This window comes from Mus musculus, chromosome 18 (genome assembly GCF_000001635.26).
Source record: "Mus musculus strain C57BL/6J chromosome 18, GRCm38.p6 C57BL/6J".
NCBI lineage: Eukaryota > Metazoa > Chordata > Mammalia > Rodentia > Muridae > Mus > Mus musculus.
Window position 1 is genome coordinate 49,743,542 of NC_000084.6, and position 18,759 is coordinate 49,762,300.

An 18,759-nucleotide genomic window follows, 5' to 3' on the forward strand; every position below is an offset into this window, starting at 1 on the left:
TGCAGGCTTCAGGCAGTACACTCAGGAGTCTGAACCCCTCCCCTTACCTAGAATACAAGCACAGCTCTCCAGGAAAGAATAACAGGAGCAGCCCCAAGTGTTGGGAATTGGACTGATGACAAACATCTGCAGAGCACACCTGAGTTGTTTACTCTGAGATACGAGAAGAACTAGCTGAAGTCTAAATCTACTTCACACAAGGCTTGAGCAATGAACCGTACAATCTGAACTCAGTCACACTACCTGTTTTTCCTCAAGAAAAACTACTAGTGATTCATATCTATCTGGATTCTACGACAGTTTCTTGGAAACTGAGGCACGAAGTGGCACTGTGTCCCATACTGAGAGGTCTTCTCTGTCTTCTGTGTATTCCCTAGCTGGTTAGCTGTTCCTGGAGACATGCTTGGCCATTGTCACCCTATTACTCTGGGCTCACGTGCTATCCTTTTGATCCTCTGATGGTAACCGCTGAGTTAGACAAGGGGTAAAGTCCTTTTCTTACTCTAAGTCTCATGTTCTGGATCAAATTCCAGGAATGTCCTGCCCAAGGGATCCCAGCATCCAAGAATCTGACAAGACAGAAGCCTCCTGGCCACATCTGAGAATTTCTACCCCACTGGAGATCAGTGAGTTAGTCTAAAGAAGAGGGGAGACTTCTGAGTCAGAGGTCAAGCATCTTAGTGTATTTATTATTTGTGGTACTCTGAGCATCCCAAATGTTCACAGCAGTCCTTCTCTTCCCTGAGTCCCACAAGAATAAAGTGGGTGATCAATGGTTTATATCACAGGAGAAACAATGAGCTTGGGAAACCACTGGTTTTGTAAGTAGTATACAAACCTTTGCTGGGACAAAGATTTCATCTCTCAAGCTTGCTTGGTATAAATATTACCCTTAAGAAAAGGTAAAAATGGGGCTGGGGAGATGGCTCAGCGGTTAAGAGCACTGACTGCTCTTTCAGAGGTCCTGAGTTCAATTCCCAGCAACCACATGGTGGCTCACAACCATCTGCAATGGGGTCTGATGCCCTCTTCAGGTGTGTCTGAAGAGAGCAATGGTGTACTCATATACGTAAAATAAAGAAATAAATCTTAAAAAAAAAAAAAAGAAAGAAAGAAAAGGTAAAAATGTTGGTGATCTTAAATTCTTACTAGAATATCCAAAGAGATATAAGAGGTATCAGATCGTATGAGTTGAACAATGTCACTTAAAAAGGTATGTCCAAGTCCTAAGCCCCTAACATCGTAAATATGGCTTTATTTGAATATCAGACCTTTGGAAGTGTAATTAAGAACCATGCAATGAAATTGGTCTAGGATGACTTAAAATGACTTTTATAAGAAAAGGGAAGATCTGGTGAAAGAGGGGAAGACCACTAATCAAACAACAGCCAGAAAAGAGAAGCAAGGAACAATATCTTCCCAGATGGAACCACACCAGTGACAAGTTAAGCTCCAACGCTCAACTCCTAAGGTCTGAGAACAAATTTCTGTTGTCTTCAGCTTCTAAGTTGTGGTGGTTTGCAATGGTTGCCCTGGCAAGCCATGACTGCTAGGACAAGTGTTCACCTCCCACTTGCATTGGTGCTTTATACACACAACAGCATCTCCTCTGCCAAAACTCATGATATCAACCACAGATGCAAGTCACTGAGACTGCAGCCCAGAAAACTACCTTAACAGTATCAAAATTCCAGGATGCCACCCAAAATCCTAGACATAAATCAGGAATTGGCTGCATGTCTGACATTCTAGCAAATTTACATGAGCAATAAAACGTTTAAGAAAAAAAGCTGTAGGTGTAGAGAGTAGTGGGACAATTGCTTAGCATGCTTGAGGCCCTGGGTTCAATCTTTAGAATTAAACTCTACTTGTCAGGGAAGCCAAGAAGATGGGCTAGAGATGGCTCAGTCCTTAAGTACTAAGGACCCAGGCTCAATTCCCAGAACTGACTCAGTTGCTTACAATGTGTATCGCTCCAGTTCCTGGGGACCTGGTACCCTCTTCTACCCTCCACAAGCACCAGGCACAGACGTGATATGCAAACATGCAGGCAAAATACATACACATAAAAAGGTTGCTTAAGTCAGTGGACATTTCTTTGGCACATGTGAGTAGGTAACTGCTGTCTGTTGTGGGACGGTATGAGGTGTTTCCATATGCTCGACTGTAAGATACAGCAATAGGCAGCATTTCCCATTAAGTGCATACCTCCTTTGTATTCAGAGGGTGAGCACAATTAAGAAACACTAACTATGGAAAGCAGGAGAAATCATAACTATTTCAGTCCGCTGTCCTTATAAAAATCCCAATTGTCCCTGTTTGGCCAGATCACATCTGTCAAAGGCTACAGAAGGCACTGGAAGACGGCCCCATGATAATCAGACCCAACCAGTGTCACCTACGTACCACGTAATGGCCAGGGAGAAGAGGGTTGGGATTTGAAGGGTTAGTTGGTGGGTGGCAGACTTCAGAGAGGTCAGTACATATGAGAGTCCTAACTTCTGCAATGGACTAACATGATTCTCAGCTGAATGGACTTTTGGCATGTAGGACACATGTGGAGGAAGGAGGCTGGGGGCAGGGAGGTGTGATGGCCTTGAAAGACTTTTGTCTTTAGGCATTGCTGTTGGCCTTTCTGTCTCCTACTTGCCATGAACTGAAAGAAAATGAGATTTTGTATCTTGTGATTCATGTAAAAAAGTTGTCTAAGAGCCCCCGGCGGCCTGGGGCCGAAAACAAAGCAGAACAGACAGGGCTGTTGTTAAGACATTCCTAAGAACGGCTTGATTGTACAAGCAGGGCTATCTTGTCTGAGTCAACACCACCTGGCCAGAACCTCCCACGTCTACTGCCCCTTGACACCCGCCAGGTAAAGTCATACATCAACTGGTTGCTATGTGAAAAAAGATAAGCCCCCAGCCCACAGGAACAAAGTCCTGATGCCCTGTAATCTTTCTGTTAATGTTTGAATAAGCCAATAGTGTGTTGCTATGCTGAATTCCACACCCCTAAGACCCTTACCCCATAAAAACCCCTAGCTTTCAAGCCTCGTGGCTGACATCCGTTATCTCCTGTGTGGGATGCATGTCGGTCCGGAGCTCCGTCTTTAAACGTCCTCATGTAATTACATCAAGAGATGGTCCTTCGTGATTTTTTTGGGTGCACGCCGAATCGGGAGTTGAGTGGGGGTTTCCCCACTAGGTCTAACAGAACCGGCTACTTTGTTCTCCTAGCCGTATGTTCTGTCTCACCATAAGTGAGACCAGAAAACAAAAAACAAAAAAGAAACAAAACAAAAAAACAAAAAAAACAAAACAAAAAAAACAAAAACAAAAAAACCACCATGACCCTGCAACCTTTCCCTTGTAAGGTGGTTTCAGCCATCCTCTCACAGCACTGAAAAGTAGCAGGAGGAAGTCAGGCGTCATCACCGCTGCTGGCTGACTTGAGGCAGCTTTGCTATCTGATGCTTCTGATGATTTAAAATAAGTATCACGTCTTCAATTTGTACTTACTTGCTGGATTCCCTAAAGTGTAGCCAAATAACTGAGGCTAATTGCTGGTTGGTCACTATGTTACAAAATAACTAAAAACACTTCTTGAAAAGCCTCAACAAAGGTTTTCATTAAGAGAAGTGCCAGGGTGCTTTACCTATTGTTAAGGAAATCCAGGATTGAGAAAAAAGGAGGAGGAAGAGAAGCAGGAAGAGAAGGAGGAGATACAGGAGGAGGAGGAGCAGGAGGAGGAGCAGGAGGAGGAGCAGGAGGAGGAGCAGGAGGAGGAGCAGGAGGAGGAGCAGGAGGAGGAGCAGGAGGAGGAGCAGGAGGAGGAGCAGGAGGAGGAGAGTAGCAGCAGGGCAGGTGGTGGTGGCAGCTAACCAACAAGGGCACTTTTCTAAAACAAGTTACACCATTTTGAGAGAAGGCAGCGGCAAGTCTCGGGAAAGGGTCCCAAGGCACTGTTAACACAGCAAATGAACGGACATGGTGTGTTACAGCCCAGAAGCCTTCACCGTGGGATAACACAGAGACTGATGCACAGTGATGGTGACCCTAACCCTGGCCCTTGTATACTTGTATACTGTATACTTGTCTTTGCTTTTCATAAAACTTAAAATATTTTTGAAAAAGTAGCTGAAAATTTTCAAAATAGAAAAAAATAGCTAAAATAATAGAATGAAAATATTTTAATTATGTTATTTTAAGCTAAGTTACTACAAAAGAACATTTTTATGAATAAGTTTAATTTTCAAGTTTATATCTGATGCCTTCGATTCTAATAATTTTGTAGTGCTTTAATAAATACATATAAATTACATATAAAAATATAAACTGAAATATATAAAGAAAGTTAACTGTAAGGCTGGAAACCTAGCTCAGCAAGTAAGGCAACCTGCTGCTCTTCCAGAGGACCTGGGTTCAAGTCCCAGCACCCACATAGCAGCTCACAACGGTAACTCCAGTTCTGGGGCTCTCGTCTGTTCTCAGGCACGAGCCAGGCAGGCTCAGGCACTTGGAGCACAGAAATACACTCAAGCAAAACATCCACATGCATTTTTTTTAAGCAGCCCTGGGCCAGTGAGACAGTTTAACAGGTAAAGGCACTTGCCTCCAACCCTTATAATTTGAGTTTGATCCCCACAAGGTAGGAGAGAACTGACTCCTGCAAGTTGTCCTGACTTCCATTACATGAACACACACACTCTCACACACACACACACACACACACACACACACACACACTCACACACGCTTCTTTTTTGTGAATAAGCTCCCTATTCTGGAGCTCTAAGGTGAGGTGCTAAGGACACACTGCTCTGCAGTTGTTATCCCTTAAAATAACAGAGCGTGCAACCTAATGCTAACCATGAGAAAGCACGACTCAAACCCAAGCTAAGCAACATCCTACAAGGTAACTGAGCAGTGTCCTTCAAAAGCATCAGAATCATGGAGAACAGAGAGCCGGACGAACCATCACAGCCAGGAGAGCGTGGTTAATTTTTACGGTGCATTTCTAAACACTAGAAAGGATTTTAAGGTTTTTCTGTCATAAAGAGCATCTGTTTTATTCTGATTTAAAATGCATACATTCATTAAAGCATTGTATAAGACTCCATATATATGTCAAATTTTAAATTTTTATCATAATCAAAAAGGAAAAATAAAATTACTAGAGTCCTTGGAAGAAGAAAATGGAAAATTATTACAGACATAGTATGCTGGTTAGTTTTTTTGTTAACTTCACATAATTTTCCAAGGTCATCTGTGAAAAGGAATTTCAATTGGGAAAACATCTCCACTAGAAAATGCCTCCATTAGAAATTGTCTGCATTAGCCTGGCCTGCAGGCAAGTCTATATGGCATTTCCTTGATTCAAGGTTGTGTGGAAGGAGCCAGCCTACTGTGGGTGGTGCTACAGCTGGGAAGGTGGTCCTGTAGGAGAGCAGGCTGAGGAAGCTGTGCAAAGCAAGCCAGTGAGCAAGCAGTGCCCTTCCCAGTCCTCTGCATCAGCTCCTGTCTCCAGCTCCTGCCCTGCTAGTTCTGTCCTGACTCCCTCTGAGGATGAGCAATGGTGTGGAAGCTGAAATAAGCCCTTTCCTCCCATGTTTATAAGACACAGAGTTCATACTAAGACGATAAAAAGGCTCGGGTTCACACAGTGCTGATGACTATGTAACACTACAAATCTAATGTGTCTCGGTTACTGTCCCACCGCTGTGAAGAGATCCCATCACCAAGGCAGCGTATTAAACAAAGCGCTTACAGTTCCAGAGGGTTAGTATCCATGCCCATCATGGTACAGGGCAAGCAGTAGGCAGGCAGGCATGGATCTGGAGCAGCAGCTGAGGGCTAACATCTGATCCAAAGCATCAGCCAGAGAGAGAATGACACTGAGCCTGCTCTGGGCTTTTAAACCTCAAAGCCTAGCCTCCCACCTCCTCCCACAAGGCCATGCCTCCTAGTCCTAAATAGTCCAACAACTGGGAATCACACATTCAAATACCCATATAAACAAACAAACTAGATATGTTTCTATTGAGCTGTTCTTCTAATTGTTATTGCAAGAATAGTGGGCTTGGTGAAAAACCATTCGTTTTGTTTGTGAGAATGGCTTTTTCTGAAAATACCTTTTGCTTTCACAACTAAACTTTTGCAACCAAGTTAATATGCCCTGAGACCATTTAAAACTATACACTTAATCTGTTTCCCTACTATATATTTACTCTGGCTAACTTGCCTTTAAGAAAACAATATAACACTACCTAACTCTACCTTGGACTTCACATGCAATCAGCTTTTATAACATAAGCTAAACTCAGACCTTTAACTACACATTCCTTCATGCCTCTGACCGAAAATTGTGTGTGACTGTGAGTGAGTGTGTGTGTGTGTGTGTGTGTGTGTGTGTGTGTGTATAAGGGATGGGAGGGAAGAGGTGGGAGAAGACATAGAGACAGAGGTGGCAATAAGTTGCTGAAAGCAGTCAACAGGTTGAAAGTCATTTTAAAGAAAACAAATATCTACCATAAATGTTGGAAGCAACATCTGGATATAGTTTAATAACATCTGTTTGTAGTTTTAAGTACTATTTGGGTCATCTGGGGTCAGTAAAATGACTCTTTCCTTGTATGTTTCCACTAAAAATTTCTGTAAAGAGGAATTCCTTTTTTTCTTTCCCATTCCATGTTTTCTGTGCTATTCAACAAATATTGAGAAAAACCCTTCATTAGGGACAGACTTAAGACACAGATAACAAACAGAAGACAGGCCACTGATCACAAACAGGACAGATGAAAGACTCAGGGGGAGTAGAGATTTCAAATTTGGGCTCACTCTCAGTCTAATGTACTCTGAGAGGAGGAATCCTTTTTCATTCTTTAAGACTACTGCTGTATTTGTTTCTGGAGTTTTTCCTTGCATGGTCCCAAAACTTCTACTCACTCCATTTCACTGTTCCCTCTTTCCCCATCTTTTTATTAGGCTTCCAACAGAATAAAAATGTTTTTAAATGAAAAGAAAAACCAAAGGAAAAACATAAATTCCTAACAGCACTACTTTCAAAGCTGCTTTCCTAACTGAGGAAGGAAGAGCCACCACAAGAAACGAGAATCTGATCCTCGGCAGGAAAAAGATTCAGCAGCTATGAGCTTGACCTTAACATGGACAATATAACAAGGTGAGCATGGTAGAACACACCTGACACACCAGAAGTTGACCAGAGGACTTAAATAAATAAATAAATAAATAAATAGGTTCATCTCAAAATAATTAAAAATGACCACAGCCAAAGGAATAGAAAACAATCTATGGATCAGAAAGGGTGAAGAAACACTTTGTTACAAATACATACCCCGTGCAGTAGAAAGCTAAGGGCCCATATGCTGGTCTGTACACAGCTCATCATTGTGTGCACCAGCAACAGAAACATCAAAGCCAGAGCAGCTACCCCAGTCACTAAGCACCAGCCACTGACAGATCATCAAAGACAGAAACACAGAGGCATGGGAGACAGATCCAACATTTGCCACACAATGAGGAAGACCTTAGTTCAAATCCTTTGCGCCCAAATAAAGTCAGGCAGTCTACAGTCTCAGCTCAAGCCCCCTCCCCACCGCCCCCACCCCGCACCTCCCCCCACCTGGCATATCCAGCAACAAAACAAAAAGAACAGAGACCACAATTAAAGGCCAGCACCAAGGTTTTCCTTAAAACAGGAAAAACACTATTCAAATCACAAAGTTATCTTGTTAGATAAAAATGTATAAAAAGAACTCTGGGGGTCAGCAGCTAAACACTCTTCCTGTAAAAGCCTACAAGCCTGGGTTCGATCCCAGGAACACACTTAAAGATGGAAAAAGAGAGACAAAGTCAAAAACAGGTTGTCCTGTCTCTTCCATATTTATTATGCCTGGCAGGTGTGCACAAGTATACAGGCACACACATTTTTCTCAACTACTTTGTAACTTATGAACTTCTTTTAAATAATAGCAAGTTTTAAACTAGAATATTACTTATTACATAGTCCTTGAATCTATAAGCATAACTAATACTATAAATTATTAATTTGGGACAAATTAACATAAGGAATTAATGTGGTTTAATGTTCTTTGAAGAAAACATTATCTGAGTGTAACAGTGCACTCTTATTTTTCTTGGGGGAAGTAAATCAAATATTTAGTAAGCGCTGGTATGTTTTATTTTTAACTGGTCACTCCTCTTTGAAGACTTAATTACGATTAAGAAAGAAAATGTTTCTTGGAATATATCATCTTTGCTCGACTTAAATCAGCTTTGCACAAATATTATGAACAAACCACTTTCAAGAATAAACATATTTTCCATGCAAACCGGAAGGAACAAGTTAATAATTTTCCCTTAGAAATTTTTTATATGTAAAAAAATAATTAAATTTGCAGAATACCTAAATTTTTACCCTAAACATTATCATCACTAATGTATTTGATTTTGTATTTACAAAAAGGGCTGGGAATGGACCTCAGATGGAGTTTTCCTGGAGCCCTTGGTAAAACCCCAGCATCCCGTAGTGGGATGTGCCAGTCCATGTTATAATTCCAACACCAGGAAGTGAGGCAGAGGATCAGAGGTTCGAGGACACTCCAGGCCACACAGAATGCTGGAAACCAGCTGGGCTACGGGATGCCTTGTTGAGAATAAGAAAGGGAGGGGAAGGAAGGAACTAAAACATTAGTAAGTTGGAATGCATTTGGTACATGTAACTCAGGTGACGTAGCGTAGCAACATGTGCAGTGAACACCCATGGTAACAACTGAACTGCAGCTCAGTGCTGCTGCCCAGCTCTCAAGAGAGCTCTGAGCCACACACTGCTAACCCCAAAAGAAGACAAAATACGAAACCTGAAGGCCAGTTCCTACTGAATGCCTGCTGCTTTCCCATTACTGTGAAGCTGGAAAACTGTAAGCCACACAATGATAAGCACATCTAGAAAGTAAGGCATCCTATAATCCAGATCCATTCTGACTTCTGGCAGAAGGCAAAACCATGAAAGATAAAGTATCCCAAGTGTTCAAGTAGAAAAGGCATCCTACCTCATCACATTACTCAAGAGAGCTTTCCTGACCCCATTCTGGGCCAGCATTCCAATCACCAAACCCCAGTATGCAGCCCACTTGTTTGCTGTTCCTTTGCCTATAGTATCTGTTTTACAAATGAAGTTATATCACTGTATTGTAAGTGATTAGCAGAGCAGTCAATAAGTTATAAGCAAATGCATAGGCCTGGTGCTCAGAAGGCCCAGGGTAGAGAAACTGGATTAGAGATGATACTCTACCAGGAAACTGGGTAAAATCAGCGGTGGGAAGTGCATACCACTCAAAAGAGAAGAGAACTTAGAATCAGTTCTCTGGAGAAGCGAGGGGGTCTCTGCAGGTGTCAGGCAGAGACACCTGCAGGAAAGTCCACTGGGAAGAGTTGACATGAAAACTCAGCTCAGACTGACTTTGTCAACCTGGATCAAGATTTCGGAGACTCTGATGCCGGGTGGTTTATTGCCAACAAATTTAAACTTGGTATCATTTGGGGAAAAGTTTCCTGGTGTAATACAATCCCCAATGCATGGGAAAGCATAATTACATCAAAACTTGAATCAGGGCACATGTCATTTCTTCCAAGAAGATGGGTTCTAAAAATAGGCTACCTGTACTAGCTTAAGGGCCTAAGCAAGGGTATGGCAAGTCTCGGTCATAGAGATAGCCTAGAGGTCGTCATTTGGGCTATTAGCCACCTCTGGTCCTGGTTGTGGGAGCTTAGAAAGTCTCTGGACGAAAGGGTCATTTAGATTACTAGCCATCTTTAGTCCTGGCCCAACAGGTAATGCAGATCACCGGGCTATTAATCACCTCCAGCTCAGAGCCTTCTGGGTGGAAGTCCAGGCTTAGATCTTTTTCATCAAAGACAATCCTGTGTGCTTAACATTCCTGGTTCCCTGGAGAGGTGTCAGTTGAAGGACCTTCATGCTCCCAACAGAGAAGCCCAACATTTAGAGTCTGAGAAGGAAAGGCAAAGGAGACTGGACTAACGACGTCGTCTTAATTTAAGGAGATCCAAAGAAAGCGTCTGTAACAGTGTTTACAGCATGCTGCCCGCTATCTAACCTGACAAAGATCCACTGGGTTTTATCTCAGGAAGGTTACTGGCAGCTGTAGCAGAAGCCATTTCAGGGCAACTATATGAACCGGCGGCTAACTGCACAATGACAATAAGGCAAGGAAGGAGAGCCAGTAAGATTTAATTTGTTGGGATCTGAAATGTTCTCCCTCTCCCTCTCCCTCCCCCTCCCCCTCTCTCTTCTCGCCCCCCCCCCCCCCCCACATACACACACACATGCACGCACCTTGCAAGGGTCCATGTGTCAAAGGCTTACGGCATTACAGAAAGGTACACTAGGCAGAGGCAGTAAGGTCATCAGGTAAATGACTTGCGTGGAACCCTGGGCATTTGGCCCCTTTCTGTATCCTCATCTATTCCGTGCACAGTGACCTGTACAACACTGCAGACCCAGCATAGCCAACCAAACTTTGAGCTGCAAACTCGGAAACCTTGAACCCAAATAAACGTTCTCCTTCTAAGCTGAATACCTCAGGTACCAAGGTAAGAGAAAGCTGACCAGCATTTAATAATTAAAAGAGGAAGGGCATACGTCCAAGAGGCCAGGAGTGATGTTTCTTAAAGTGCTGAGATTAAAGAAGCAGGAAGAACAAAACGCGCAGCTGAAGCACACCAACGCACTGACGTGGCCCCCCAAAGAATAACCAGTTATGTTGTGACCAGCCAGCCCTGGTTGTCATTGTCCACCCAATAACCTCTGCACGAGCCTGTAAGTGTCCAGCTGGCGTGAGGCGGCGCTTTATTTATTCTTCGATGCACTTCTAGTGCCTAGAACAGCCAGCAGACAGCAGACACACAAGAAACTCCATTTAACAAAATCTTCTTGGAACAGGGCCTCATACAGCCAGGCTAACCTCTAACTTCCTAGGTAGCTGCGAATGATCTTGAATTTCTGACCTTTCTGCCGTCACTTTCAAAGTACTCGGATAACAAACCTGGTTTTCAGTAAATACTGCCAAGTAAATTCAAAATTCTCAACACAGGCAGCCGCTTTGTTCCTCTCCCCCAATCCATCGCTCCTACAACCCATTATTATGATGGCAAGCACACTTAAGCGGCGTTAGGTATTAATGCCATTACGCCTCCAGAATGCCCTTTATTAAAGACTGAAATTTCTTGGGAAAAAGAACTAAGTCTTGCTGGGCTTGGTGACACACGCCTTTGATGCACGAACAAGGCAGAGGCAGGCAGATCTCTCGAGTTCAAGGCCATCCTAGTCTACAAAGCGAGTTCCAGAACAACCTGGGCTCTGTTAAACAGAAAAACCGTGTCTAAAAAAACAAAAACAAAAACAAAAAATTACCCAAACCATTAAAAAAAAAAAAAAAAAAAAGCCAGGCCTGGTGGCGCACGCCTTTAATCCCAGCACTCAGGAGGCAGAGGCAGGCGGATTTCTGAGTTCGAGGCCAGCCTGGTCTACAAAGTGAGTTCCAGGACAGCCAGGGCTATACAGAGAAACCCAGTCTCGAAAAAAAAAAAACAAACAAAAGTTCAAAAAGTAAGTCTTGAAGAAAGTCGGGATACATAATTATGGCCCTAGGCCGAAAAGCTTCTTGCTCTGGCAGACACAATCGGAGTCCGCCTGGCCGGCAGGGGGCGCCGCAGCTCCCGGGCCGCCCCGGCCCCGCGCTCACCTGCAGCGGCCGCACTCGGGCCTGCGCTCCGCGTGCTCCACCGGCAGCCCCCAGAGCCCGTCTGCACTCGTGCTGTCCCCCGATGCGCCCGCGGGAGTCGCCGTCGGCGGTGCGCCGCCCTCGGTCCGCTCCTCTTCGTCCGGCGTCGGTGACGCCAAGGCGCCAGAAGGCGGAGGCGCAGGCTCCCCGAGAGTTCGCTCCTCGGCCTGCGGCTCCATGGGTGGTGGTAGAGTCAGGCCCTCGCATGGAAGGAGCGCCGCCGCCGCCGGGGGGCGCCACGCGCTGAGGAAAGGGGTCTGCGCGCGCACGTCACGTAGGGGGCGGGGCTCAGAGGTGCCGTGAGGTCCCTCCCCATTGCAGAAAGATAAGAAGCCTATTGGTGTGTTGGGTTGCTTCTCCTACGGGCCGGAAGGAGATTGTGAGCCTAGTGGCTGCCTGGGTAAGGTTAGGCGCAAAGTGTAGGAGTCGCCTGCAGAAGCCACCCTGACGCTTTGCTCTGCGCAGTTCTCTGTATTTAAAAGACAACGTGAAATTCTAGGCAGCATCGCCGGGTTCTAGGCGCGCGCACGCTCAGCCCTGTGGCAGCTCGTGACTTTAATAGCCAAAGACTGCACAGGAGCGGTTGCGGCCACTGAAAACTGATCCGAGGACTGCTGCAGTGACAGAGGGAGCTCTGGTGCTCCGTGCCTTGTCTTCCCAAGTGTTTCCTCTAGCCATCGGCCATACCATTTTACGTTTGACACCAAATGATTGTTAAATGGTGCGTTTAACTCCCCAAGCCGCCTGGAACTAAGCAAAAAGAGCTGCCTACTATGTATGTTGGATGAGGAAAAAACACTGCAAACAAGCACTGCTTACCAAAGTTCTCACATCTAGGTAACGTAACAAAGTCTGGTAGCTCAGCTTTTAAAACTTATAACGGGCCGGGCAGTGCTAGCGCATGCCTTTAATCCCAGCACTTGGGAGGCAGAGGCAGGCGGATTTCTGAGTTCGAGGCCAGTCTGGTCTACAGAGTGAGTTCCAGGACAGCCAGGGCTATACAGAGAGACTCTGTCTCAAAAAAAAAAAAAAAAAAAAAAACCAGCAACAACAACAACAACAAAAAGTTATGACGGAAGTAGAAATGCTGGTTACAGAAAATGGGTGTATTTGTTAATGCGTATTAATGTTAATTCTACCAGTATACATTTAAACAAGGACACTAGGGTTTCATCAGTTCTGAGTTGTTTTGCAGTGGCTCCTGCCTTGAAGCTCTACCTAGACTAGACTTAACCAGTAAACGGAACGATAAAAGCAAATAAATACTGTATCTCTTATACTTTATTTTAGCGTTAGATTTTCCAGTCACCTTAAAATCAAATTGATGAGTAGTATACAGGACTGTATTTTAAGCTACTGCTAATTCTTTTCTCCCTAAAAAAACAGTATCCTTTTATTTGGGGCTAGCTTTAAAAGAAGGGGGAAAGGCTGAACTGTCCTGGTGAATAGAGGTAGGATAGAAAACAAACTGGCATTTATATCTGTTTAAATTAGGAAATGAAATATAGGAAGGAAGGCAAATCAGAAAATAAAGAAATCCTGGCAACAGGTGTAGATTGAATTAAGTTTCCTAGTAACTGTTTAAACCAAAGGATGGCCCTGCTCTCTCATTGCAAGATAGGAAAAGCACAAGTAGGTTGAGTACAGTTTTTCTGCACTATCAAATCTGCTAAGACAATAGATACATGCTAACAATGGATTTTCTCATTAGGTCCACACCAGATCACTGGTTCTGACCTACAAAGGATGCAGAATCCAGCCATTCATCTGGGCCACCACCTCTGCCCCATTCCGGTTTCTATGTTTCTTGAATAAATTATTTCCATCAGCACAAATGAGTCCTGCTTCATCTCTACTTTTGAAAGAAACATCTCTGTAAGTCCACTTACCCGGAGGTTGACCAGAATATAAAATTAAATTGTTAATAAGCAAATACATTAGACCTCTCAGGGGCTAACACAGTGATAACACATGTCCTTTGCATGAGCTAAGCCTGGGATTCAATAAGCAATTCTTTGAAACAAAACAAAGGAACTAATAGTTTTGGTCCAGGAAGCAAACAAAAACAGCCACCTATTTCACTCCAAGAAGTAGGATATGCACCCTGTCTTAGGGTTTTATTGCTATGAAGGGACACCAAGATGACCACGGCAGCTCTTATAAAGGCAAGCATTTAATTGGCGCTGGCTGACAGGTTCAGAGATTCAGTCCATTATCATCATGGTGGGAAGGATGGCAGCATGCAGACAGACTTGGTGCTAGAGGAGCTGAGAATTATATATCTTGGTCTGAAGGCAGCCAGAAAGAGACTCTCTTCCACAAGCTGCCAGGAGAAGGCTCTCATTCCACACTGAGGGGAGTCTAGACATAGGAGACCTCAAAGCCCACCCCTACATGCTTCCTCCAACAAGGCCACACCTACTCCAACAAGGCCTCACCTCGTAATAGTGCCAGTCCCTGTGGACCAAGCACTTAAACACATGAGTTTATGGTTGCCAAGCCTATTCAAACTAGCACACACCCTTATGCCCATGTTTACCACCTCTGACTTGGAGCAGCTGAGGGAACTCATGTGGGCAGTTACCTTGGAACACAGAAAAGTAAGGCAAGACTAGCAATAACCTGCCTGGGAAACGCTAGAACAGAAGGAAGAGAAGGTATGGTTTGAATAAAAATAGTCCCCATAGGCTCGGGAATTTAAATGCTTAAGACTGTGAATTGAGGGCAAAATAGCAAATTCATGGCTTTTTATTTTTATTTATTTATTTATTTATTTATTATTAGGGTGTTTTCAAGATATTTCATTAGAAATAACTCTTGAGTAGTTAACAGAGAACAGTCCAAATTGCATAGTTAGTTTTCAAAAATGTCACAAATCCACAGAATGTGACATTTAATGTTATTTATTCACTTGTTGTTGAGACAGATCTGCTCCTAACAGCTTCCCATTTGTAGATTCAAAGCAGCAGCTGAGCATTTTCCCTCCAGGTGAGTACATTGTGGTGAGGTCACCACTGGGCAGACATTGCCCATCTCTCCTGCAAACCTGTTCTGTTCCTGAAAGGACACAATTTACAGGTTAGGGCAGCTTAGTTCTGCTGAGACAGAATAGGCTAGTCCTTAATATTCCTGTTTTTCAAAGGTCTGTCGGATGATCCTGGGCCAGAAGGCTGAAGACTGATGCTCCAGCTTCCTGACTTACTGGGGCTGTATGGGTAGGCAGCTGTCTCTACAACTTGCCTCAGTTCTGGAAGCTGTGGTAGGCTTCCTGTATTTTCAGATAATGTTGGTCATTCTCATAGCCAACCCAGGCTATTTAACACTGAGAGACCAGATTAGAGAGGATAGTTTTCAGATAGCATACTGTCTAAAGTCAGTACATAAGTCAAGTGTAGAATTATAAGTCTTTTAAGTTGGGATACATGACAGCATTCTATTTTATTGACAAAAATGATGGACTGAGTGTTAAGTCTATCTTGTACTTTATAAATTACAGAATGGTAATAGTTGTGCTCAATTTATATATGAGATAAAAGAGTCTTTTTTAAGTTGACAGAAAGGGGGAAGTATAGCCCTGGGGCTGCTTGTATTTTGATGCTAATTACTTTTCCTGGGAGGGGTTGTGCCAGGAGGGTAAACCATCCCCTAACAAAGGAGCCAATCACTGGGCAAGGAGGAGGGACTTCTGGGTTGGATAGGGAAAGAGAAGAAGCATGAGAGAGGAGGGACCATTTGGTTGCGGATAGAGTGAGCACAAGATGTAGCTACTAGTGTCTCCGGGTTTCAGTGGTGGATCCGTTAGGATCCGCCTCCAGAGGACTTAGATTTAATAAGGTTTGCAAGATTAGGATTTTAGTTGTTGTGCACAGTGATTGAGTTACCGTTGTTTCTGAACTAAGTTTACATTGTGTTTTCCTTCACAAGGCAGCTAGCTCTCTAGGTTCAAGAGAAAAAGGTACAGCGGCAAAGCATACCTTTGCCTGATGTGTACCACAAAGGTCGTGAGGGAATTGAAGCATGGGGCTGACACGGTAGCAACCTGCCAGTGGGAACTTAGAGAGCTGGGTGAAGAGACTTTGAGTTAAGAACTGGCTGTCAAGACCACCAAGGCTGAGAGTAGCAGGGTATAGCACGGGAACTTGCCATTCTTTTTTAATATTTTCTGCAACAAAAACCAACAGATGCATTAATATCACCATGGAAACACAAGAAATATGAAAAAAAAAAAAACAAGGTGACACGATCCCTCCAAACATTCTTAACTCTCCAGTAACTGATCAAAAGCTGTCAATGTAGATGAAAGGCCAGATCAAGAATTGAGGAATTAACTATTTTAATGATCTGCAACTTCAAAAAGAATACAAATAGCTAGACAAATTAGTATAAAACAGTAATTCAAGCAAGACACAGATCTGTGAAAAAGAAAAAACAGGCTGGAAATGAAATTTCAATACATAAAATTTAAAACTTAGTGGAGGGGTTAGAGAGATGGCTCAGTAGCAAAAAGCACAGGCCACACTGGAGCTGGGCTCAGTTCAGTGCCTCACTCAGCCCCCATCAGAGAAGCTTCCTCTTGCAGTAGATGGGAACAAACAACAGGACAATCTGGAGAGATTGAGAGACCGTGGAACACTCAGTCCTAAATGAGATGTCTTCGTCAAACCCCACCTGTCAGCTCTCAGGGAGCTACGGAAAGGAGACGGAAGAAAGATTGTAAGAGGCAGGGAAAACGGATAACTCCAAGAAAAGAGCTTCTTCCAGACACAACAGGGCTGATGCACAATGTGAACTCACAGTCTGTAACAGAGTGCACAGCACTGCCACAGATTCAAGCCACACTGGGTCCCAGTGCTGAGAGGGGAAAGTGGCCTACGATCTACCTAAGAAGCTATCTCTTATTGACAACAGATTGCAAAGGAACAATAAATTTTTCCAATAGTGTCTCACTAGGTATAGAAACCATGCTAAGTGCAGGTCTCGTACCCAGCAGTAAATGGCCAACATAAAACAAAATCAATGACCCAGCTTGTCAGGAAGGTACAAAGGCAGGCAGACTCCTGAGTTCAAGGCCAGCCTGAGACAGAGCAAGTTTGGGCCCAGGTAGAGATGGTAATCTCAGGACGGGATTACACCCAGCTAGCTCAATGTCTGTGCTTGCCTTCTCTAACGATCAGGGGGCTGCTGATTCATGGGATAGTCAAAAGGAGACCTAGAGTAGTGGCTGAATTGATGTGGAAATAAAAGACTGGGCTTTTGGTCTGTAAGAGATGAGCTATCTAGAGAGTTCTTAGAATTTCAAGAAAAAGCTGTCTCAGAGAGAGAGAGAGAGAGAGAGAGAGAGAGAGAGAGAGAGAGAGAGAACACAATCTGGAAAGCTGTCTCGAGCAGAACATAGACTGTCTGCATATATTTTTAGGCCACTCCCCAACATCCCTTTTCTCAGGAACCCCTCTGCTAGCTGAGGCTGGTCCTTGACGTTTTTAATGTTCTTTAATTTATGTATTATTCTACTTTATTTGGGTTTGTTTTCTATTTGCCTGTTTATTTTCTAAAAGAAAGAGAAAGAAGCCTTGGAGTTGAATGGGGTGAGTAGGTGGGGAGGACCTGGGAGGGAAAAAGGGGGAAATATGATCAAAATATATTGTATAAATTTTCAGCTAAAAGGGGGGGGGGGAAGGTATTTTCTCCTCCTGCTGAGGCCCCAGGTTCAGTTCCCAGTACCTAAATCTGGTAGTTCATGTCTGCCCCTACTCCAGTTCCAGGAGATCTAAATGCTTTCTTATGGCTTCTAAAGGATTCACAAATAATGCATAGACTTTGACTCCGCATGGATACAGACACAGAAAATGAAATACATAAATCTTTCTAAAATTTAGTTGAAAGTCTCGCCAATAGCATTGATCAACTGGAGGGGAAAGGAACAGGAGGGATTCTCAAGTTTGGAGGTTGTGCCTGGCCTTATAAGGAAACAAGAGAAGCATTTCTGAGGCTTATCTACATTACATGGGGAAGAATGCCTCTTTTCAGAAAGCCTTTTGTAGAACACACAGTCTTAAAGGATTTAATTTTCTTTCTTCCAGAAATGCAGAACTTGGATCAAGTTCAACATCATGGATCCCTTCCAGCTTAGACTGACTATCAAATAATTCCAGAGGGCATATTTTTCTGTTCCTAGATAGGAATACATGTGGTGTTATTATAATTAAAAAATCAATCAATGAAACAAAATTGATGACTCTTGCAGAGGATTTATTTCAGTACATAGAAGAACAAAAATATGGTAAATGTAGACACATTAAGTGAATCTCACTGCAGCTTCAGAAAAGCTTCAGACCTGGCAGAGAGACAGGATTTTTCACCCCAGGTTAGGCCCACAAACTCATGGAAAGTTCCATATCCCCCAGTGGTTTGGGCTGAAACGTGAAGACATGGGTAATCCTGAAGCAGGGTAAGAGGTACTGGGGCTTGGAACGTTCTGCAGGCTCCAACAGCTTCAGGAGGAGCTCCAGGGGAGGCCAAGTTTGGCTCTGGTTTAGGCCTGCCCATGAGCGTAGGATACGAGGGAAAGTTGCATCTCTTACAGCTGTTTTAGAAAAGAAACTGTGTGATTATCTCATTAGGCACAGAAAAGGTCTTCAACAAAATTTATAAAAGTCCCAAGGAATCTAGGGATGCATGGGAGTCATTGCAACATAGTGAAGCAATACACAACAAGCCCACAGCTAATATCTTGCTAAGTGGAGAAAAAAACAAAGCATTTCTATTAAGCTCAGATGGAGAAAAGAATATCCTCGCTGTCCTAGAACTCAATATGTAGACCAGGCTGGCTTCAAACTCACAGAGATCCACCTGCCGCTGTTTTCCAAGTGTTAGGTTTGAAGGCTTGAGTTTTGTTTCTTTTTTTTTTTTAACGTAATTTCCTCAATTACATTTCCAATGCT

General features: G+C 43.6%; 1 protein-coding gene and 1 long non-coding RNA gene across 9 annotated transcripts in view; one reads left to right on the forward strand and one right to left on the reverse strand.

The window, feature by feature from the left end:
- Nucleotides 1-12,110, reverse strand: part of Dtwd2 (DTW domain containing 2) — a 59,507-nt gene extending 47,397 nt beyond the window's left edge. For 2 of the 8 annotated variants that reach the window (XR_386011.3, XM_006526214.3), the window contains exon 1: nucleotides 11,780-12,109. Coding sequence is in view for 5 of the 8 variants with exons in the window: in XM_006526214.3 (XP_006526277.1) it covers nucleotides 11,780-12,025 (246 nt within the window). In the remaining 3 variants the exon portion in view is untranslated. Of the gene's footprint in view, nucleotides 1-10,371; nucleotides 11,427-11,779 lie in introns of those variants that run through there. The other 6 variants (NM_001170960.1, NM_026854.3, XR_386012.3 and 3 more) reach the window with 5 other exon arrangements.
- Gm16283 lies at nucleotides 12,080-18,040 on the forward strand. Its single transcript, XR_386220.3, has 3 exons — nucleotides 12,080-12,655; nucleotides 13,530-13,693; nucleotides 17,899-18,040. It is a non-coding gene; the product is annotated as a predicted gene 16283 (long non-coding RNA).
- The last annotated feature ends 719 nt before the right edge of the window (nucleotides 18,041-18,759 follow it).